Source organism: Coturnix japonica, unplaced genomic scaffold, assembly GCF_054131305.1.
Source record: "Coturnix japonica strain WE unplaced genomic scaffold, WE-NBRP24 Scf054, whole genome shotgun sequence".
Taxonomy (NCBI): Eukaryota; Metazoa; Chordata; class Aves; order Galliformes; family Phasianidae; genus Coturnix; species Coturnix japonica.
Window position 1 is genome coordinate 685,054 of NW_028188957.1, and position 26,642 is coordinate 711,695.

A 26,642-nucleotide genomic window follows, 5' to 3' on the forward strand; every position below is an offset into this window, starting at 1 on the left:
GGTAATGGGGGTGTCCCATATGGAATAGGGCACCCATAGTGGTAATGGGGGTGTCCCATATGGAATAGGGCACCCATAGTGGTAATGGGGGTGTCCTATATGTTATAGGGCACCCATAGTGGTAATGGGGGTGTCCTATATGGAATAGGGCACCCATAGTGGTAATGGGGGTGTCCCATATGTTATAGGGCACCCATAGTGGTAATGGGGGCACCCTTAGTGGTAATGGGGGCCCCCATTGGGGTCTGTCCGTGCCCTTTGTTGCCCCCTGACCCCCCATGTCCCCCCGCAGTCGGTGCTGACGCTCAGCCTGTCCTACATGGTGGGGATGATCTCCAGCTTCTACGACACCGACGCCGTCATCATGGCCGTCGGCATCACCGTCATCGTCTGCTTCACCGTCGTCATCTTCTCGCTTCAGGTGGGCGACGGGGGGGGGGTCCCATTGGGGGCTGGGGGTCCCAGATGGGTGTCGAGGGTCCTTGGTGGGTGTCGAGGGTCCTGGTTGGGTGTCAGGGGTCCTGGTTGGGTGCTGGGGGTCCCAGATGTATGTCAAGGGTCCCTGTTGGGTGCTGGGGGTCCCAGTTGGATATTGGGGGTCCCAGTTGGGTGCTGGGCATCCCAGTTGGGTATCAAGGGTCCTGGTTGGGTGCTGGGGGGTCCCTGTTGGGTGTCAAGGGTCCTGGTTGGGTGTCAAGGGTCCCGGTTGGGGGGCTGGGGGTCCCATTGGGGGCTGTGGGGGTCCCAGATGGGTGTTGATGGTCCCAGTTGGGTGCTGGGGGTCCCAGTTGGGTGTCAAGGGTCCTGGTTGGGTGCTGGGGGTCTTAGTTGGGAGTCAAGGGTCCTGGTTGGGTGCTGGGGGTCCCAGATGGGTGTCGAGGGTCCTGGGTGGGTGCTGGGGGTCCCTGATGGGTGTCAAGGGTCCCAGTTGAGTGTTGGGCGTTCCAGTTGGGTGCTGGGGGTCCCATTGGGTGCTGGGGGTTTCAGTTGGGTGCTGGGGGTCCCAGATGGGTGTCAAGGGTCCTGGGTGGGTGCTGGGGGTCCTTGATGGGTGTCAAGGGTCCCAGTTGAGTGTTGGGCGTCCCAGTTGGTTGCTGGGGGTCCCATTGGTTGCTGGGGGTCCCATTGGGTGCTAGGGGTTTCAGTTGGGTGCTAGGGGTCCCAGATTGGTGTCAAGGGTCTCAATTGGGTGCTGGGGGTCCCAGTTGGGTGTTGAGGGCCCCAATTGGGTGCTGGGGGTCCCATTGAGTGCTGGGGGTCCCTGTTGGGTGTCCCAGTTGGGTACTGGGGGTCCCGATTGGGTGCTGGGGGTCCTGATTGGGTGCTGGGGGTCTCAGTTGGGTGCTAGGGGTCCCAGATGGGTGTCAGGGGTCCCAGTTGGGTGCTGGGGGTCCCAGTTGGGTGTTGAGGGCCCCAATTGGGTGCTGGGGGTCCCATTGAGTGCTGGGGGTCCCTGTTGGGTGTTGGGTGTCCCAGTTGGGTACTGGGGGTCCCGATTGGTTGCTGGGGGTCCTGATTGGGTGCTGGGGGTCTCAGTTGGGTGCTAGGGGTCCCAGATGGGTGTCAGGGGTCCCAGTTGGGTGCTGGAGGGTCCCTGATGGGTGTCAAGGGTCCCGGTTGGGTGCTGGGGGTCCCAGTTCGGTGCTGGGGGTCACAGTTGAGTGTTGGGCATCCTAGTTGGGTGTTGGGGGTCCCATTGGGTGCTGGGGGTCCCAGTTGGGTGTTGGGCATCCCAGTTGGGTGCTGGGGGTCCCAGTTGAGTGCTGGAGGGTCCCTGATGGGTGTCAAGGGTCCCGGTTGGGTGCTGGGGGTCCCAGTTCGGTGCTGGGGGTCACAGTTGAGTGTTGGGCATCCCAGTTGGGTGCTGGGGGTCCCATTGGGTGCTGGGGGTCCCAGTTGGGTGTTGGGCATCCCAGTTGGGTGCTGGGGGTCCCAGTTGAGTGCTGGAGGGTCCCTGATGGGTGTCAAGGGTCCTGGTTGGGTGCTGGGGGTCCCGGTTTGGTGTTTGGGTTCCCAGTTGAGTGTTGGGCATCCCAGTTGGGTGCTGGGGGTCCCAGTTCGGTGCTGGGGGTCACAGTTGAGTGTTGGGCATCCCAGTTGGGTGCTGGGGGTCCCAGTTGGGTGTCAAGGGTCCCGGTTGGGGGGCTGGGGGTTCCAGTTGGATGCTGGGGCTCCTGGTTGGATGCTGGGGGACCCGTTGGATGCCATATTGACCCCTCACCCCCCCCCAGACAAAGTACGACTTCACGTCGTGCCGCGGTGTGCTGCTGGTCTGCCTGGTGGTCCTCATCCTATTCTCCATCCTGTGCATCTTCCTGCGCAACCGCATCGTCGACATCGTCTACGCCTCCCTCGGGGCCCTGCTCTTCACCTGCGTGAGTGGGGACAGACACGGGGCAATGTGGGGGTAATATGGGGATAATATGGGGGGCACCAAGGGGACAGCAATTAGACAATGTGGGGATAATATGGGGGCACCAAGGGGACAATGTGGGGATAATATGAGGACAGACAAGGGGCAATGTGGGGACAGCAAGGGGACAATGTGGGGATAATATGAGGACAGACAAGGGACAATGTGGGGACAAGAAGGAGACAATGTAGAGACGTCAAGGGGACATCAAGGGGACATCAAGGGGACAATGTGGGGACAGCATGGGGACACCAAGAGGACAATGAGGGGACAATGTGGGGACAGTGAGGGGACACCATGGGGACAATGTGGGGATAATATGGGGACACTGAGGTGACAGCAAGGGGTCAAAGTGGGGACAGTGAGGGGACACCCAAGGGAACAATGTGGGGACAGCATAGGGACAATGTGGGGATAATATGGGGACAACAAGGGGACAGTGTAGGGACAGCAAGGGGACAGCATGGGGGCACTGAGGGGACACCAAGGGGACAATATGGGGGCAACAAGGGGACAAAATGGGGCCAGTGTGGGGACAATGTGGGGGCACCAAGGGGCCAGTGTGGGGACAATGTGGGGGCAGTAAGGGGAAAGCAAGGGGAAAATTTGGGGACAGTGAGGGGACACCAAGGGGATAATATGGGGACACCAAGGGGACAGTGTGGGGACAACAAGGGGACAGTGTGGGGACAACAAGGGGACAATGTGGGGACACCAAGGGGACAGCATGGGGAAACCATGGGGCCAGCGTAGGGACAATGTGGGGACAATATAGGGGCACCAAGGGGATGATGAGGGGACAGTGAGGGGATACCAAGGGGAAAACATGCGGACACCAAGGGGACAATGTGGGGACAGCAAGGGGACACGAAGGGGACAGTATGAGGGCACCAAGGGGACAACGTGGGGACAGTGAAGGGACACCAAGGGGACAATGTGGGGATACTATGGGGGCACTGAGGGGACAGTGAGGGGACAAGTGGGGACAATGAGGGGACACCAAGGGGACAGTGTGGGGATAATATGGGGGCACTGAGGGGACAGTGTGCGGACAGCAAGGGGGCCATGTGGGGGATCTGAGGGGACACTAAGGGGACTAAGTTGTCATGGTGAAACAATGACACAGTGACATGATAGGTAACATAACAGCATGATGACATGGTGATACGGTGACACAACGACACAATAACACAACGACACAATAACACAACGACACAATGACACAGTGACACAGTGACACAGTGACACAGTGACACAGCGACACAGTGACACAATGACACAGTGACACAGTGACACAGTGACACAACGACACAGTGACACAATGACACAATGACACAGTGACACAGTGACACAGTGACACAGTGACACAGTGACACAGTGACACAGCGACACAGTGACACAACGACACAGTGACACAGTGACACAGTGACACAGTGACACAACGACACAGTGACACAGTGACACAGTGACACAGTGACACAACGACACAGTGACACAGTGACACAACGACACAGTGACACAGTGACACAGTGACACAATGACACAGTGACACAACGACACAGTGACACAGTGACACAACGACACAGTGACACAGTGACACAGTGACACAATGACACAACGACACAGTGACACAGTGACACAGTGACACAACGACACAGTGACACAGTGACACAGTGACACAAGGACACAGTGACACAGTGACACAATGACACAACGACACAGTGACACAGTGACACAGTGACACAACGACACAGTGACACAGTGACACAGTGACACAACAACACAGTGACACAGTGACACAACGACACAGTGACACAGTGACACAACGACACAGTGACACAGTGACACAGTGACACAGCGACACAGTGACACAATGACACAGTGACACAGTGACACAACGACACAGTGACACAATGACACAGTGACACAGTGACACAGTGACACAACGACACAGTGACACAGTGACACAACGACACAGTGACACAGTGACACAGTGACACAGTGACACAACGACACAGTGACACAATGACACAGTGACACAGTGACACAGTGACACAGTGACACAGTGACACAGTGACACAATGACACAACGACACAGTGACACAGTGACACAGTGACACAACGACACAGTGACACAGTGACACAACGACACAGTGACACAGTGACACAGTGACACAGTGACACAATGACACAGTGACACAGTGACACAATGACACAACGACACAGTGACACAGTGACACAGTGACACAGTGACACAATGACACAGTGACACAGTGACACAACGACACAGTGACACAGTGACACAGTGACACAGTGACACAGTGACACAGTGACACAACGACACAGTGACACAGTGACACAGTGACACAACGACACAGTGACACAACGACACAGTGACACAGTGACACAACGACACAACGACACAGTGACACAGTGACACAGTGACACAGTGACACAACGACACAGTGACACAGTGACACAGTGACACAGTGACACAGTGACACAACGACACAGTGACACAGTGACACAGTGACACAGTGACACAACGACACAGTGACACAACGACACAGTGACACAGTGACACAGTGACACAATGACACAACGACACAGTGACACAGTGACACAGTGACACAGTGACACAACGACACAGTGACACAGTGACACAACGACACAGTGACACAGTGACACAACGACACAGTGACACAGTGAAACAACGACACAATGACACAGTGACACAGTGACACAGTGACACAGTGACACAACGACACAGTGACACAACGACACAGTGACACAACGACACAGTGACACAGTGACACAACGACACAGTGACACAATGACACAGTGACACAGTGACACAGTGACACAACGACACAGTGACACAGTGACAAAGTGACACAGTGACACAGTGACACAGTGACACAGTGACACAGTGACACAACGACACAGTGACACAGTGACACAGTGACACAGTGACACAACGACACAACGACACAGTGACACAGTGACACAACGACACAGTGACACAACGACACAGTGACACAGTGACACAGTGACACAACGACACAGTGACACAGTGACACAGTGACACAACGACACAGTGACACAGTGACACAGTGACACAGTGACACAATGACACAGTGACACAGTGACACAGTGACACAGTGACACAACGACACAGTGACACAGTGACACAGTGACACAACGACACAGTGACACAGTGACACAACGACACAGTGACACAGTGACACAGTGACACAGTGACACAGTGACACAGTGACACAACGACACAGTGACACAGTGACACAGTGACACAGTGACACAGTGACACAACGACACAGTGACACAGTGACACAACGACACAGTGACACAGTGACACAGTGACACAGTGACACAGTGACACAACGACACAGTGACACAGTGACACAGTGACACAACGACACAGTGACACAGTGACACAGTGACACAGTGACACAGTGACACAATGACACAGTGACACAGTGACACAGTGACACAGTGACACAGTGACACAACGACACAGTGACACAGTGACACAGTGACACAGTGACACAGTGACACAACGACACAGTGACACAGTGACACAGTGACACAGTGACACAGTGACACAGTGACACAACGACACAGTGACACAGTGACACAATGACACAACGACACAGTGACACAGTGACACAGTGACACAGTGACACAGTGACACAACGACACAGTGACACAGTGACACAGTGACACAGTGACACAGTGACACAGTGACACAACGACACAGTGACACAACGACACAGTGACACAGTGACACAGTGACACAGTGACACAGTGACACAACGACACAGTGACACAGTGACACAGTGACACAGTGACACAGTGACACAACGACACAGTGACACAACGACACAGTGACACAGTGACACAGTGACACAGTGACACAGTGACACAGTGACACAACGACACAGTGACACAGTGACACAGTGACACAACGACACAGTGACACAGTGACACAGTGACACAGTGACACAAGGACACAGTGACACAGTGACACAGTGACACAGTGACACAGTGACACAGTGACACAACGACACAACGACACAGTGACACAGTGACACAGTGACACAGTGACACAACGACACAGTGACACAGTGACACAACGACACAGTGACACAGTGACACAGTGACACAGTGACACAGTGACACAACGACACAACGACACAGTGACACAGTGACACAGTGACACAGTGACACAACGACACAGTGACACAGTGACACAGTGACACAACGACACAGTGACACAATGACACAGTGACACAGTGACACAGTGACACAGTGACACAACGACACAGTGACACAGTGACACAACGACACAGTGACACAGTGACACAGTGACACAGTGACACAGTGACACAGTGACACAACGACACAGTGACACAATGACACAGTGACACAGTGACACAACGACACAGTGACACAGTGACACAGTGACACAGTGACACAGTGACACAGTGACACAACGACACAGTGACACAGTGACACAGTGACACAACGACACAGTGACACAACGACACAGTGACACAGTGACACAGTGACACAACGACACAGTGACACAGTGACACAGTGACACAGTGACACAGTGACACAGTGACACAGTGACTCAGTGACACAACGACACAGTGACACAGTGACACAGTGACACAGTGACACAGTGACACAGTGACACAGTGACACAACGACACAGTGACACAGTGACACAGTGACACAGTGACACAGTGACACAGTGACACAACGACACAGTGACACAGTGACACAATGATACAGTGACACAATGACACAGTGACACAGTGACACAGTGACACAGTGACACAATGACACAGTGACACAGTGACACAGTGACACAGTGACACAGTGACACAACGACACAGTGACACAACGACACAGTGACACAGTGACACAGTGACACAACGACACAGTGACACAGTGACACAGTGACACAGTGACACAATGACACAGTGACACAGTGACACAGTGACACAGTGACACAACGACACAGTGACACAGTGACACAGTGACACAGTGACACAGTGACACAACGACACAGTGACACAGTGACACAACGACACAGTGACACAGTGACACAGTGACACAATGACACAGTGACACAGTGACACAGTGACACAGTGACACAGTGACACAACGACACAGTGACACAGTGACACAGTGACACAGTGACACAGTGACACAGTGACACAACGACACAGTGACACAGTGACACAATGACACAGTGACACAACGACACAGTGACACAGTGACACAACGACACAGTGACACAACGACACAGTGACACAGTGACACAGTGACACAACGACACAACGACACAGTGACACAGTGACACAACGACACAGTGACACAGTGACACAGTGACACAGTGACACAACGACACAGTGACACAGTGACACAGTGACACAGTGACACAACGACACAGTGACACAGTGACACAGTGACACAACGACACAGTGACACAACGACACAGTGACACAGTGACACAGTGACACAATGACACAGTGACACAGTGACACAGTGACACAGTGACACAACGACACAGTGACACAGTGACACAGTGACACAACGACACAGTGACACAACGACACAGTGACACAGTGACACAGTGACACAATGACACAGTGACACAGTGACACAGTGACACAGTGACACAACGACACAGTGACACAGTGACACAGTGACACAACGACACAGTGACACAGTGACACAGTGACACAGTGACACAATGACACAGTGACACAGTGACACAGTGACACAGTGACACAACGACACAGTGACACAGTGACACAGTGACACAGTGACACAGTGACACAGTGACACAACGACACAGTGACACAACGACAAAGTGACACAGTGACACAGTGACACAGTGACACTGTGACACAACGACACAGTGACACAGTGACACAGTGACACAACGACACAGTGACACAACGACACAGTGACACAGTGACACAGTGACACAGTGACACAACGACACAGTGACACAGTGACACAGTGACACAGTGACACAACGACACAGTGACACAGTGACACAGTGACACAGTGACACAGTGACACAACGACACAGTGACAGAGTGACACAACGACAGAGTGACACAGTGACACAGTGACACAACGACACAGTGACACAGTGACACAACGACACAGTGACACAACGACACAACGACACAGTGACACAACGACACAGTGACACAGTGACACAGTGACACAGTGACACAACGACACAGTGACACAGTGACACAACGACACAGTGACACAGTGACACAGTGACACAGTGACACAACGACACAGTGACACAGTGACACAGTGACACAGTGACACAATGACACAGTGACAAAGTGACACAACGACACAGTGACACAGTGACACAACGACACAGTGACACAGTGACACAGTGACACAGTGACACAGTGACACAACGACACAGTGACACAACGACACAGTGACACAGCGACACAGTGACACAGTGACACAATGACACAGTGACACAGTGACACAGTGACACAGTGACACAATGACACAGTGACACAGTGACACAGTGACACAACGACACAGTGACACAGTGACACAGTGACACAACGACACAGTGACACAGTGACACAGTGACACAACGACAGTGACACAGTGACACAGTGACACAGTGACACAGTGACACAACGACACAACGACACAGTGACACAGTGACACAACGACACAGTGACACAGTGACACAGTGACACAGTGACACAACGACACAGTGACACAGTGACACAGTGACACAACGACACAGTGACACAGTGACACAACGACACAGTGACACAGTGACACAGTGACACAGTGACACAGTGACACAACGACACAACGACACAGTGACACAGTGACACAACGACACAGTGACACAGTGACACAGTGACACAGTGACACAGTGACACAACGACACAGTGACACAGTGACACAGTGACACAACGACACAGTGACACAATGACACAGTGACACAGTGACACAGTGACACAGTGACACAGTGACACAACGACACAACGACACAGTGACACAGTGACACAACGACACAGTGACACAGTGACACAGTGACACAGTGACACAATGACACAGTGACACAACGACACAGTGACACAGTGACACAATGACACAACGACACAGTGACACAACGACACAGTGACACAGTGACACAACGACACAGTGACACAGTGACACAGTGACACAGTGACACAGTGACACAATGACACAGTGACACAATGACACAGTGACACAGTGACACAACGACACAGTGACACAATGACACAGTGACACAGTGACACAACAACACAGTGACACAACGACACAGTGACACAGTGACACAACAACACAGTGACACAACGACACAGTGACACAGTGACACAGTGACACAATGACACAGTGACACAATGACACAGTGACACAGTGACACAACGACACAGTGACACAATGACACAGTGACACAGTGACACAACGACACAGTGACACAACGACACAGTGACACAGTGACACAGTGACACAACGACACAGTGACACAACGACACAGTGACACAGTGACACAGTGACACAGTGACACAGTGACACAGTGACACAGTGACACAGTGACACAACGACACAGCGACACAACGACACAGTGACACAGTGACACAGTGACACAGTGACACAATGACACAGTGACACAATGACACAGTGACACAGTGACACAACGACACAGTGACACAGTGACACAGTGACACAGTGACACAGTGACACAACGACACAGTGACACAACGACACAGTGACACAGTGACACAGTGACACAACGACACAGTGACACAGTGACACAGTGACACAGTGACACAACGACACAGTGACACAGTGACACAGTGACACAACGACACAGTGACACAACGACACAGTGACACAGTGACACAATGACACAGTGACACAGTGACACAACGACACAGTGACACAGTGACACAGTGACACAGTGACACAACGACACAGTGACACAGTGACACAGTGACACAGTGACACAGTGACACAGTGACACAACGACACAGTGACACAGTGACACAGTGACACAGTGACACAGTGACACAACGACACAGTGACACAGTGACACAGTGACACAGTGACACAATGACACAGTGACACAGTGACACAGTGACACAACGACACAGTGACACAGTGACACAATGACACAGTGACACAGTGACACAACGACACAGTGACACAGTGACACAGTGACACAGTGACACAGTGACACAGTGACACAACGACACAGTGACACAGTGACACAACGACACAGTGACACAGTGACACAGTGACACAGTGACACAACGACACAGTGACACAGTGACACAGTGACACAGTGACACAGTGACACAACGACACAGTGACACAGTGACACAGTGACACAGTGACACAGTGACACAGTGACACAACGACACAGTGACACAGTGACACAACGACACAGTGACACAGTGACACAGTGACACAGTGACACAACGACACAGTGACACAGTGACACAGTGACACAGTGACACAGTGACACAACGACACAGTGACACAGTGACACAGTGACACAGTGACACAGTGACACAGTGACACAACGACACAGTGACACAGTGACACAGTGACACAGTGACACAGTGACACAACGACACAGTGACACAGTGACACAACGACACAGTGACACAGTGACACAGTGACACAACGACAGTGACACAGTGACACAGTGACACAGTGACACAGTGACACAGTGACACAGTGACACAGTGACACAGTGACACAACGACACAGTGACACAACGACACAGTGACACAGTGACACAACGACACAATGACACAGTGACACAGTGACACAGTGACACAGTGACACAACGACACAGTGACACAGTGACACAGTGACACAGTGACACAGTGACACAGTGACACAACGACACAGTGACACAGTGACACAACGACACAGTGACACAGTGACACAACGACACAGTGACACAGTGACACAGTGACACAATGACACAGTGACACAGTGACACAACGACACAGTGACACAGTGACACAGTGACACAGTGACACAGTGACACAGTGACACAACGACACAGTGACACAGTGACACAGTGACACAACGACACAGTGACACAGTGACACAGTGACACAGTGACACAACGACACAGTGACACAGTGACACAACGACACAACGACACAGTGACACAACGACACAGTGACACAGTGACACAGTGACACAGTGACACAGTGACACAGTGACACAGTGACACAGTGACACAGTGACACAACGACACAGTGACACAGTGACACAGTGACACAATGACACAGTGACACAACGACACAGTGACACAACGACACAGTGACACAGTGACACAGTGACACAGTGACACAGTGACACAATGACACAGTGACACAGTGACACAGTGACACAGTGACACAATGACACAGTGACACGACACAATGACACAGTGACACAGTGACACAGTGACACAGTGACACAGTGACACAACGACACAGTGACACAGTGACACAATGACACAGTGACACAACGACACAGTGACACAACGACACAGTGACACAGTGACACAACGACACAGTGACACAGTGACACAACGACACAGTGACACAGTGACACAGTGACACAGTGACACAGTGACACAACGACACAGTGACACAGTGACACAGTGACACAGTGACACAGTGACACAACGACACAGTGACACAGTGACACAGTGACACAACGACACAGTGACACAGTGACACAGTGACACAGTGACACAGTGACACAGTGACACAGTGACACAGTGACACAGTGACACAACGACACAACGACACAGTGACACAACGACACAGTGACACAACGACACAGTGACACAGTGACACAACGACACAGTGACACAGTGACACAGTGACACAGTGACACAGTGACACAGTGACACAACGACACAGTGACACAACGACACAGTGACACAGTGACACAGTGACACAGTGACACAGTGACACAACGACACAGTGACACAGTGACACAGTGACACAGTGACACAACGACACAGTGACACAGTGACACAACGACACAGTGACACAGTGACACAGTGACACAACGACACAGTGACACAACGACACAGTGACACAGTGACACAGTGACACAACGACACAGTGACACAGTGACACAGTGACACAACGACACAGTGACACAACGACACAGTGACACAGTGACACAGTGACACAACGACACAGTGACACAACGACACAGTGACACAGTGACACAACGACACAGTGACACAGTGACACAGTGACACAGTGACACAGTGACACAACGACACAGTGACACAGTGACACAGTGACACAGTGACACAACGACACAGTGACACAACGACACAGTGACACAGTGACACAGTGACACAGTGACACAGTGACACAACGACACAGTGACACAGTGACACAGTGACACAGTGACACAGTGACACGACACAGTGACACAGTGACACAGTGACACAGTGACACAACGACACAGTGACACAACGACACAGTGACACAGTGACACAGTGACACAACGACACAGTGACACAGTGACACAGTGACACAACGACACAGTGACACAGTGACACAGTGACACAGTGACACAGTGACACAACGACACAGTGACACAGTGACACAGTGACACAGTGACACAGTGACACAGTGACACAATGACACAGTGACACAGTGACACAGTGACACAGTGACACAGTGACACAGTGACACAATGACACAGTGACACAGTGACACAGTGACACAGTGACACAATGACACAGTGACACAACGACACAGTGACACAGTGACACAGTGACACAGTGACACAGTGACACAGTGACACAACGACACAGTGACACAACGACACAGTGACACAGTGACACAGTGACACAGTGACACAGTGACACAGTGACACAACGACACAGTGACACAGTGACACAGTGACACAGTGACACAGTGACACAGTGACACAACGACACAGTGACACAGTGACACAGTGACACAGTGACACAGTGACACAGTGACACAACGACACAGTGACACAGTGACACAGTGACACAACGACACAGTGACACAGTGACACAACGACACAGTGACACAATGACACAGTGACACAGTGACACAGTGACACAGTGACACAACGACACAGTGACACAGTGACACAGTGACACAGTGACACAGTGACACAGTGACACAACGACACAGTGACACAACGACACAGTGACACAGTGACACAGTGACACAGTGACACAGTGACACAGTGACACAACGACACAGTGACACAGTGACACAACGACACAGTGACACAGTGACACAGTGACACAACGACACAGTGACACAACGACACAGTGACACAGTGACACAGTGACACAACGACACAGTGACACAGTGACACAGTGACACAACGACACAGTGACACAACGACACAGTGACACAGTGACACAGTGACACAACGACACAGTGACACAACGACACAGTGACACAGTGACACAACGACACAGTGACACAGTGACACAGTGACACAGTGACACAACGACACAGTGACACAGTGACACAGTGACACAGTGACACAACGACACAGTGACACAACGACACAGTGACACAGTGACACAGTGACACAGTGACACAGTGACACAACGACACAGTGACACAGTGACACAGTGACACAGTGACACAGTGACACAACGACACAGTGACACAACGACACAGTGACACAGTGACACAGTGACACAGTGACACAACGACACAGTGACACAACGACACAGTGACACAGTGACACAACGACACAGTGACACAACGACACAGTGACACAGTGACACAACGACACAGTGACACAACGACACAGTGACACAGTGACACAGTGACACAATGACACAGTGACACAGTGACACAGTGACACAGTGACACAGTGACACAACGACACAGTGACACAACGACACAGTGACACAGTGACACAGTGACACAGTGACACAACGACACAGTGACACAGTGACACAGTGACACAACGACACAGTGACACAACGACACAGTGACACAGTGACACAGTGACACAGTGACACAGTGACACAGTGACACAACGACACAGTGACACAACGACACAGTGACACAGTGACACAGTGACACAGTGACACAGTGACACAGTGACACAGTGACACAACGACACAGTGACACAGTGACACAGTGACACAGTGACACAACGACACAGTGACACAGTGACACAGTGACACAGTGACACAACGACACAGTGACACAACGACACAGTGACACAACGACACAGTGACACAGTGACACAACGACACAGTGACACAACGACACAGTGACACAGTGACACAGTGACACAGTGACACACTGACACAGTGACACAGTGACACAGTGACACAGTGACACAGTGACACAGTGACACAACGACACAGTGACACAGTGACACAACGACACAGTGACACAACGACACAGTGACACAGTGACACAGTGACACAACGACACAGTGACACAACGACACAGTGACACAGTGACACAGTGACACAGTGACACAGTGACACAACGACACAGTGACACAACGACACAGTGACACAGTGACACAGTGACACAGTGACACAGTGACACAGTGACACAACGACACAGTGACACAGTGACACAGTGACACAGCGACACAGTGACACAGTGACACAGTGACACAGTGACACAGTGACACAACGACACAGTGACACAGTGACACAGCGACACAGTGACACAACGACACAGTGACACAGTGACACAACGACACAGTGACACAACGACACAGTGACACAACGACACAGTGACACAGTGACACAACGACACAGTGACACAATGACACAGTGACACAATGACACAGTGACACAACGACACAGTGACACAGTGACACAACGACACAGTGACACAACGACACAGTGACACAGTGACACAGTGACACAATGACACAGTGACACAGTGACACAGTGACACAGTGACACAGTGACACAACGACACAGTGACACAACGACACAGTGACACAGTGACACAGTGACACAGTGACACAACGACACAGTGACACAGTGACACAGTGACACAACGACACAGTGACACAACGACACAGTGACACAGTGACACAGTGACACAGTGACACAGTGACACAGTGACACAACGACACAGTGACACAACGACACAGTGACACAGTGACACAGTGACACAGTGACACAGTGACACAGTGACACAGTGACACAGTGACACAACGACACAGTGACACAGTGACACAACGACACAGTGACACAACGACACAGTGACACAGTGACACAGTGACACAATGACACAGTGACACAGTGACACAGTGACACAGTGACACAACGACACAGTGACACAACGACACAGTGACACAGTGACACAACGACACAGTGACACAACGACACAGTGACACAGTGACACAGTGACACAGTGACACAATGACACAGTGACACAGTGACACAGTGACACAGTGACACAGTGACACAGTGACACAACGACACAGTGACACAGTGACACAACGACACAGTGACACAACGACACAGTGACACAGTGACACAGTGACACAACGACACAGTGACACAACGACACAGTGACACAGTGACACAGTGACACAGTGACACAGTGACACAACGACACAGTGACACAACGACACAGTGACACAGTGACACAGTGACACAGTGACACAGTGACACAGTGACACAGTGACACAGTGACACAACGACACAGTGACACAGTGACACAGTGACACAGCGACACAGTGACACAACGACACAGTGACACAACGACACAGTGACACAGTGACACAGTGACACAGTGACACAGTGACACAGTGACACAGTGACACAATGACACAACGACACAGTGACACAGTGACACAGTGACACAGTGACACAGTGACACAACGACACAGTGACACAGTGACACAGTGACACAGTGACACAGTGACACAACGACACAGTGACACAGTGACACAGTGACACAACGACACAGTGACACAACGACAAAGTGACACAGTGACACAGTGACACAGTGACACAGTGACACAGTGACACAACGACACAGTGACACAGTGACACAGTGACACAGTGACACAGTGACACAGTGACACAATGACACAGTGACACAGTGACACAGTGACACAACGACACAGTGACACAGTGACACAGTGACACAGTGACACAGTGACACAGTGACACAGTGACACAGTGACACAGTGACACAGTGACACAACGACACAGTGACACAGTGACACAGTGACACAACGACACAGTGACACAGTGACACAACGACACAGTGACACAGTGACACAACGACACAGTGACACAGTGACACAGTGACACAGTGACACAGTGACACAATGACACAGTGACACAGTGACACAATGACACAGTGACACAGTGACACAGTGACACAGTGACACAGTGACACAACGACACAGTGACACAGTGACACAGTGACACAGTGACACAGTGACACAACGACACAGTGACACAGTGACACAACGACACAGTGACACAGTGACACAGTGACACAGTGACACAGTGACACAGTGACACAACGACACAGTGACACAGTGACACAGTGACACAGTGACACAGTGACACAACGACACAATGACACAGTGACACAACGACACAGTGACACAGTGACACAGTGACACAGTGACACAACGACACAGTGACACAGTGACACAGTGACACAGTGACACAGTGACACAGTGACACAGTGACACAACGACACAGTGACACAGTGACACAGTGACACAATGACACAGTGACACAGTGACACAGTGACACAGTGACACAATGACACAGTGACACAGTGACACAATGACACAGTGACACAGTGACACAGTGACACAACGACACAGTGACACAGTGACACAGTGACACAGTGAAACAGTGACACAACGACACAGTGACACAGTGACACAGTGACACAGTGACACAGTGACACAATGACACAGTGACACAACGACACAGTGACACAGTGACACAATGACACAGTGACACAACGACACAGTGACACAGTGACACAGTGACACAGTGACACAACGACACAGTGACACAGTGACACAACGACACAGTGACACAGTGACACAGTGACACAGTGACACAACGACACAGTGACACAGTGACACAGTGACACAACGACACAATGACACAGTGACACAGTGACACAACGACACAGTGACACAGTGACACAACGACACAGTGACACAGTGACACAGCGACACAACGACACAGTGACACAGTGACACAGTGACACAGTGACACAGTGACACAGTGACACAACGACACAGTGACACAGTGACACAACGACACAGTGACACAGTGACACAGTGACACAGTGACACAGTGACACAATGACACAGTGACACAGTGACACAGTGACACAGTGACACAGTGACACAGTGACACAGTGACACAGTGACACAGTGACACAACGACACAGTGACACAGTGACACAGTGACACAGTGACACAGTGACACAACGACACAGTGACACAGTGACACAGTGACACAGTGACACAACGACACAGTGACACAGTGACACAGTGACACAGTGACACAGTGACACAACGACACAGTGACACAGTGACACAGTGACACAGTGACACAGTGACACAATGACACAGTGACACAGTGACACAACGACACAGTGACACAGTGACACAGTGACACAATGACACAGTGACACAGTGACACAGTGACACAACGACACAGTGACACAGTGACACAACGACACAGTGACACAGTGACACAGTGACACAGTGACACAGTGACACAGTGACACAACGACACAGTGACACAGTGACACAGTGACACAGTGACACAGTGACACAGTGACACAACGACACAGTGACACAGTGACACAACGACACAGTGACACAGTGACACAGTGACACAGTGACACAGTGACACAGTGACACAGTGACACAACGACACAGTGACACAGTGACACAGTGACACAGTGACACAGTGACACAACGACACAGTGACACAGTGACACAGTGACACAGTGACACAACGACACAGTGACACAGTGACACAGTGACACAGTGACACAGTGACACAACGACACAGTGACACAGTGACACAGTGACACAGTGACACAATGACACAGTGACACAATGACACAACGACACAGTGACACAGTGACACAACGACACAATGACACAGTGACACAGTGACACAACGACACAGTGACACAGTGACACAGTGACACAATGACACAGTGACACAGTGACACAGTGACACAACGACACAGTGACACAGTGACACAACGACACAGTGACACAACGACACAGTGACACAGTGACACAATGACACAACGACACAGTGACACAGTGACACAACGACACAATGACACAGTGACACAGTGACACAACGACACAGTGACACAGTGACACAGTGACACAACAACACAGTGACACAGTGACACAGTGACACAGTGACACAGTGACACAACGACACAGTGACACAGTGACACAGTGACACAGTGACACAGTGACACAGTGACACAACGACACAGTGACACAGTGACACAGTGACACAGTGACACAACGACACAGTGACACAGTGACACAGTGACACAGTGACACAGTGACACAGTGACACAGTGACACAACGACACAGTGACACAGTGACACAGTGACACAACGACACAGTGACACAGTGACACAGTGACACAGTGACACAACGACACAGTGACACAACGACACAGTGACACAACGACACAGTGACACAATGACACAGTGACACAGTGACACAGTGACACAGTGACACAACGACACAGTGACACAGTGACACAGTGACACAACGACACAGTGACACAGTGACACAGTGACACAGTGACACAGTGACACAACGACACAGTGACACAGTGACACAGTGACACAGTGACACAGTGACACTGTGACACAACGACACAGTGACACAACGACACAGTGACACAACGACACAGTGACACAGTGACACAGTGACACAGTGACACAACGACACAGTGACACAGTGACACAGTGACACAGTGACACAACGACACAGTGACACAACGACACAGTGACACAGTGACACAGTGACACAGTGACACAGTGACACAGTGACACAACGACACAGTGACACAACGACACAGTGACACAGTGACACAGTGACACAGTGACACAACGACACAGTGACACAGTGACACAGTGACACAGTGACACAACGACACAGTGACACAACGACACAGTGACACAGTGACACAGTGACACAGTGACACAGTGACACAGTGACACAACGACACAGTGACACAACGACACAGTGACACAGTGACACAGTGACACAGTGACACAGTGACACAGTGACACAACGACACAGTGACACAACGACACAGTGACACAGTGACACAACGACACAGCGACACAGTGACACAGTGACACAACGACACAGTGACACAGTGACACAATGACACAGTGACACAGTGACACAACGACACAGTGACACAGTGACACAGTGACACAGTGACACAGTGACACAACGACACAGTGACACAGTGACACAGTGACACAACGACACAGTGACACAGTGACACAACGACACAGTGACACAGTGACACAGTGACACAACGACACAGTGACACAGTGACACAGTGACACAGTGACACAGTGACACAACGACACAGTGACACAGTGACACAGTGACACAGTGACACAACGACACAGTGACACAGTGACACAGTGACACAACGACACAGTGACACAGTGACACAACGACACAGTGACACAGTGACACAGTGACACAACGACACAGTGACACAACGACACAGTGACACAATGACACAGTGACACAGTGACACAATGACACAGTGACACAACGACACAGTGACACAGTGACACAGTGACACAATGACACAGTGACACAACGACACAACGACACAGCGACACAGTGACACAACGACACAACGACACAGCGACACAGTGACACAATGACACAACGACACAGTGACACAGTGACACAACGACACAGTGACACAGTGACACAGTGACACAACGACACAACGACACAGTGACACAGTGACACAGTGACACAGTGACACAGTGACACAACGACACAGTGACACAGTGACACAGTGACACAATGACACAACGACACAGTGACACAGTGACACAGTGACACAACGACACAGTGACACAGTGACACAACGACACAGTGACACAGTGACACAGTGACACAGTGACACAACGACACAGTGACACAGTGACACAGTGACACAGTGACACAATGACACAGTGACACAGTGACACAACGACACAGTGACACAGTGACACAGTGACACAACGACACAGTGACACAGTGACACAACGACACAGTGACACAACGACACAGTGACACAGTGACACAGTGACACAGTGACACAGTGACACAGTGACACAGTGACACAACGACACAGTGACACAGTGACACAGTGACACAGTGACACAATGACACAACGACACAGTGACACAGTGACACAGTGACACAACGACACAGTGACACAGTGACACAGTGACACAGTGACACAACGACACAGTGACACAACGACACAGTGACACAGTGACACAGTGACACAACGACACAGTGACACAGTGACACAACGACACAGTGACACAATGACACAGTGACACAACGACACAGTGACACAGTGACACAACGACACAGTGACACAACGACACAGTGACACAGTGACACAGTGACACAGTGACACAGTGACACAGTGACACAGTGACACAACGACACAGTGACACAGTGACACAGTGACACAATGACACAACGACACAGTGACACAGTGACACAGTGACACAACGACACAGTGACACAGTGACACAACGACACAGTGACACAACGACACAACGACACAGTGACACAGTGACACAGTGACACAATGACACAGTGACACAGTGACACAGTGACACAGTGACACAACGACACAGTGACACAGTGACACAACGACACAGTGACACAGTGACACAGTGACACAGTGACACAGTGACACAACGACACAGTGACACAGTGACACAACGACACAGTGACACAGTGACACAGTGACACAACGACACAGTGACACAGTGACACAACGACACAGTGACACAGTGACACAGTGACACAGTGACACAACGACACAGTGACACAGTGACACAGTGACACAATGACACAGTGACACAGTGACACAACGACACAGTGACACAGTGACACGGTGACACAACGACACAGTGACACAGTGACACAACGACACAGTGACACAACGACACAGTGACACAGTGACACAACGACACAGTGACACAGTGACACAACGACACAGTGACACAGTGACACAGTGACACAACGACACAGTGACACAGTGACACAACGACACAGTGACACAACGACACAGTGACACAGTGACACAGTGACACAGTGACACAGTGACACAGTGACACAGTGACACAACGACACAGTGACACAGTGACACAGTGACACAGTGACACAATGACACAACGACACAGTGACACAGTGACACAGTGACACAACGACACAGTGACACAGTGACACAGTGACACAGTGACACAGTGACACAACGACACAGTGACACAACGACACAGTGACACAGTGACACAGTGACACAACGACACAGTGACACAGTGACACAACGACACAGTGACACAATGACACAGTGACACAACGACACAGTGACACAGTGACACAACGACACAGTGACACAACGACACAGTGACACAACGACACAGTGACACAGTGACACAGTGACACAGTGACACAGTGACACAGTGACACAACGACACAGTGACACAGTGACACAGTGACACAATGACACAACGACACAGTGACACAGTGACACAGTGACACAACGACACAGTGACACAGTGACACAACGACACAGTGACACAGTGACACAGTGACACAATGACACAGTGACACAGTGACACAGTGACACAGTGACACAACGACACAGTGACATAGTGACACAACGACACAGTGACACAGTGACACAGTGACACAGTGACACAGTGACACAACGACACAGTGACACAGTGACACAACGACACAGTGACACAGTGACACAGTGACACAACGACACAGTGACACAGTGACACAGTGACACAGTGACACAGTGACACAACGACACAGTGACACAACGACACAGCGACACAGTGACACAGTGACACAGTGACACAGTGACACAGTGACACAGTGACACAACGACACAGTGACACAGTGACACAGTGACACAACGACACAGTGACACAGTGACACAGTGACACAGTGACACAGTGACACAGTGACACAACGACACAGTGACACAGTGACACAGTGACACAACGACACAGTGACACAACGACACAGTGACACAGTGACACAACGACACAGTGACACAGTGACACAGTGACACAACGACACAGTGACACAATGACACAGTGACACAGTGACACAGTGACACAGTGACACAGTGACACAACGACACAGTGACACAACGACACAGTGACACAGTGACACAGTGACACAACGACACAGTGACACAGTGACACAACGACACAGTGACACAGTGACACAGTGACACAGTGACACAGTGACACAGTGACACAGTGACACAACGACACAGTGACACAGTGACACAGTGACACAGTGACACAGTGACACAACAACACAGTGACACAGTGACACAGTGACACAGTGACACAGTGACACAGTGACACAACGACACAGTGACACAGTGACACAGTGACACAGTGACACAGTGACACAGTGACACAACGACACAGTGACACAGTGACACAGTGACACAGTGACACAGTGACACAGTGACACAACGACACAGTGACACAGTGACACAGTGACACAGTGACACAGTGACACAACGACACAGTGACACAGTGACACAGTGACACAGTGACACAGTGACACAACGACACAGTGACACAGTGACACAGTGACACAGTGACACAGTGACACAGTGACACAGTGACACAGTGACACAACGACACAGTGACACAGTGACACAGTGACACAGTGACACAGTGACACAACGACACAGTGACACAGTGACACAGTGACACAACGACACAGTGACACAGTGACACAGTGACACAGTGACACAGTGACACAGTGACACAACGACACAGTGACACAGTGACACAACGACACAGTGACACAGTGACACAGTGACACAGTGACACAACGACACAGTGACACAGTGACACAGTGACACAATGACACAGTGACACAGTGACACAGTGACACAGTGACACAACGACACAGTGACACAGTGACACAGTGACACAACGACACAGTGACACAATGACACAGTGACACAGTGACACAGTGACACAATGACACAGTGACACAGTGACACAACGACACAGTGACACAACGACACAGTGACACAGTGACACAACGACACAGTGACACAGTGACACAGTGACACAACGACACAGTGACACAGTGACACAGTGACACAGTGACACAACGACACAGTGACACAGTGACACAACGACACAGTGACACAACGACACAGTGACACGACACAACGACACAGTGACACAACGACACAGTAACACTATAACACAATAACACAACGACACAATGGCACAACAACACAATAACACAATAACACTATAACACTATAACGCAATAACACAATGACACAACAACACAATAACACAATAACACAACAACACAATAACACTATAACACAATAACACAACGACACAGTGACACAACAACACAACAACACAATAATACTATAACACTATAACGCAATAACACAAGGACACAACAACACAATAACACAATAACACTATAACACAATAACACAACGACACAATGACACAATAACACAATAACACAACGACACAATAACACAACGACACAATAACACAATGACACAATAACACTATAACACAATGACACAACGACACAATAACACTATAACACAATAACACAACGACACAATGACACAATAACACAATAACACAATAACACAACGACACAATAACACAACGACACAATAACACAACGACACAATAACACAATGACACAATAACACAATGACACAATAACACAACGACACAATAACACAACGACACAATAACACAATAACACAATGACACAATGACACAATGACACAACGACACAACAAGACAATAACACAACAACACAACAACACAATAACACAACAACACAACAACACAATAACACAATAACACAGTAACACAATAACAGAATGACACAATAACACAATGACACAATAACACAACGACACAATAGCACGACAACACAATAACACAACAACACAATAACGCAACAACACAATAACACAACAACACAACACAATGACACAGTAACACAATGCCCCAATGCCCCATTGTTGCTGTTTGTTGCAGTTCCTGGCCGTGGACACGCAGCTGACGCTGGGCAACAAGCAGCTGGCGCTGAGCCCCGAGGAGTTTGTGTTCGCCGCCCTCAACCTTTACACCGACATCATCAACATCTTCCTCTACGTCCTCGCCATCATTGGCCGCGCCAAGGAGTAGGGGACCCCCCCACAGCAACGACAACAACACCCCCACCAACAACCCCCCCCCACCACAACTGGCCCCCAACGACCACCCCCCAAAGACCCCCCCCAACAACGCCTCCCCCCCACTCAACAAACACCCCCCCCAACAGCCCCCTACAATGCCCCCCCACTCAACAACCCTTCCCCCCAACAGCCCCCAACAACAACCAACAACCCCCCCATGACAATGCCCCCCCACGACAACTCCCCCCCCTCCAACAGCCCCCAACAACCCCCCCACGACAACCCCCCTGTACTACAACCCCCCCTACAACGCCCCCCCCAACAGCCCCCAACAACAACCCCCCCACCCAACAACCACATCCATTAAACCCCCACAACAACCCCCCCCCACGACAACTCTCCCCCCACAACAGCCCTCAACAACCCCCCCACGACAACCCCCCTGTACTACAACCCCCCCAACGACCCCCCCCAAAGACCCCCCCAAACAGCGCCCAACAACCCTTCCCCCCAACAGCCCCCAACAACCCCCCCACGACAACCCCCCCCACGACTACTCCCCCCCAAAGACCCCCCCAACAGCCTCCAACAACGCCCCCCCACCCAACATCCCTTCCCCCCAACAGCCCCCAACAACAACCCCCCCCACAACGACCCCCCCTCCTAAGATTCCCCCAACAGCCCCCAACAACCCCCTCACGACAACCCACCTGTAATACAACCCCCCCAACGACCCCCCCAAAGATCCCCCCAACAGCCCCCAACAACGCCCCCCCCACCCAACAAACACCCCCCCAACAACGCCCCCCCCCAACAGCCCCCACAACCCCCCCCACTATACCCCCCCGTACAACCACCCCAACAACCCCCACCACACCCCCCACAACCCCCCCGTACAACCCCCTCCATAACACCCCCCCAACAACCCCCCCAATTCCCCCCCCCACAACCCCCCCACCCAATACCCCCCTCCACAACAACCCCCCCAACAACCCCCCCAGTACAACCCCCCACACAACAGCCCCCCACAATAACCCCCCCAACAACCCCCCAATAACCCCCCCACAACCCCCCCACCATAACCCCCCCATAACACCCCCCGAAAACCCCCCCCAACAACCCCCCCACCACAACCCCCCCATAATACCCCCCGAAAACCCCCCCCAATAACCCCCCCATAACACCCCCCCACAATAACACCACCCCAACAACCCCCCAATAACCCCCCCCACAACACCCCCCACCACAACCCCCCCATAACACCCCCACAACCCCCCCACCACAACCCCCCATAACACCCCCACAACCCCCCCACCACAACCCCCCATAACACCCCCACAACCCCCCCACCACAACCCCCCCATAACACCCCCACTACAACCCCCCAACAACCCCCCCACAATAACCCCCCCAACAACCCCCCAATAACCCCCCCCACAACCCCCCCCCCACAACCCCCCCACAACAACCCCCCCCACAATAACCCCCCCACCATAACCCCCCCAACACTCCCCCACAATAACCCCCCCCACCATAACCCCCTCCACAACAACCCCCCCACAACACCCCGCAGTACAACCCCCCCATAACACCCCCCCCCACAACCTCCCCCCACTACGACCCCCCCCACTCTACAA

At 51.5% G+C, this 26,642-nt stretch overlaps 1 protein-coding gene across 1 annotated transcript in view; it reads left to right on the top strand.

Moving 5' to 3' along the window:
- The window catches only part of GRINA (glutamate ionotropic receptor NMDA type subunit associated protein 1), an 86,668-nt gene extending 61,221 nt beyond the window's left edge, over positions 1 to 25,447 (top strand). Inside the window, exons 4-6 of the mRNA XM_085533124.1 lie at positions 293 to 421; positions 2,232 to 2,375; positions 24,866 to 25,447. Coding sequence (XP_085389250.1) covers positions 293 to 421; positions 2,232 to 2,375; positions 24,866 to 25,015 — 423 coding nt within the window. The 3' untranslated portion in view covers positions 25,016 to 25,447. The remainder of the gene's footprint in view (positions 1 to 292; positions 422 to 2,231; positions 2,376 to 24,865) is intronic.
- Positions 25,448 to 26,642: the final 1,195 nt, after the last annotated feature.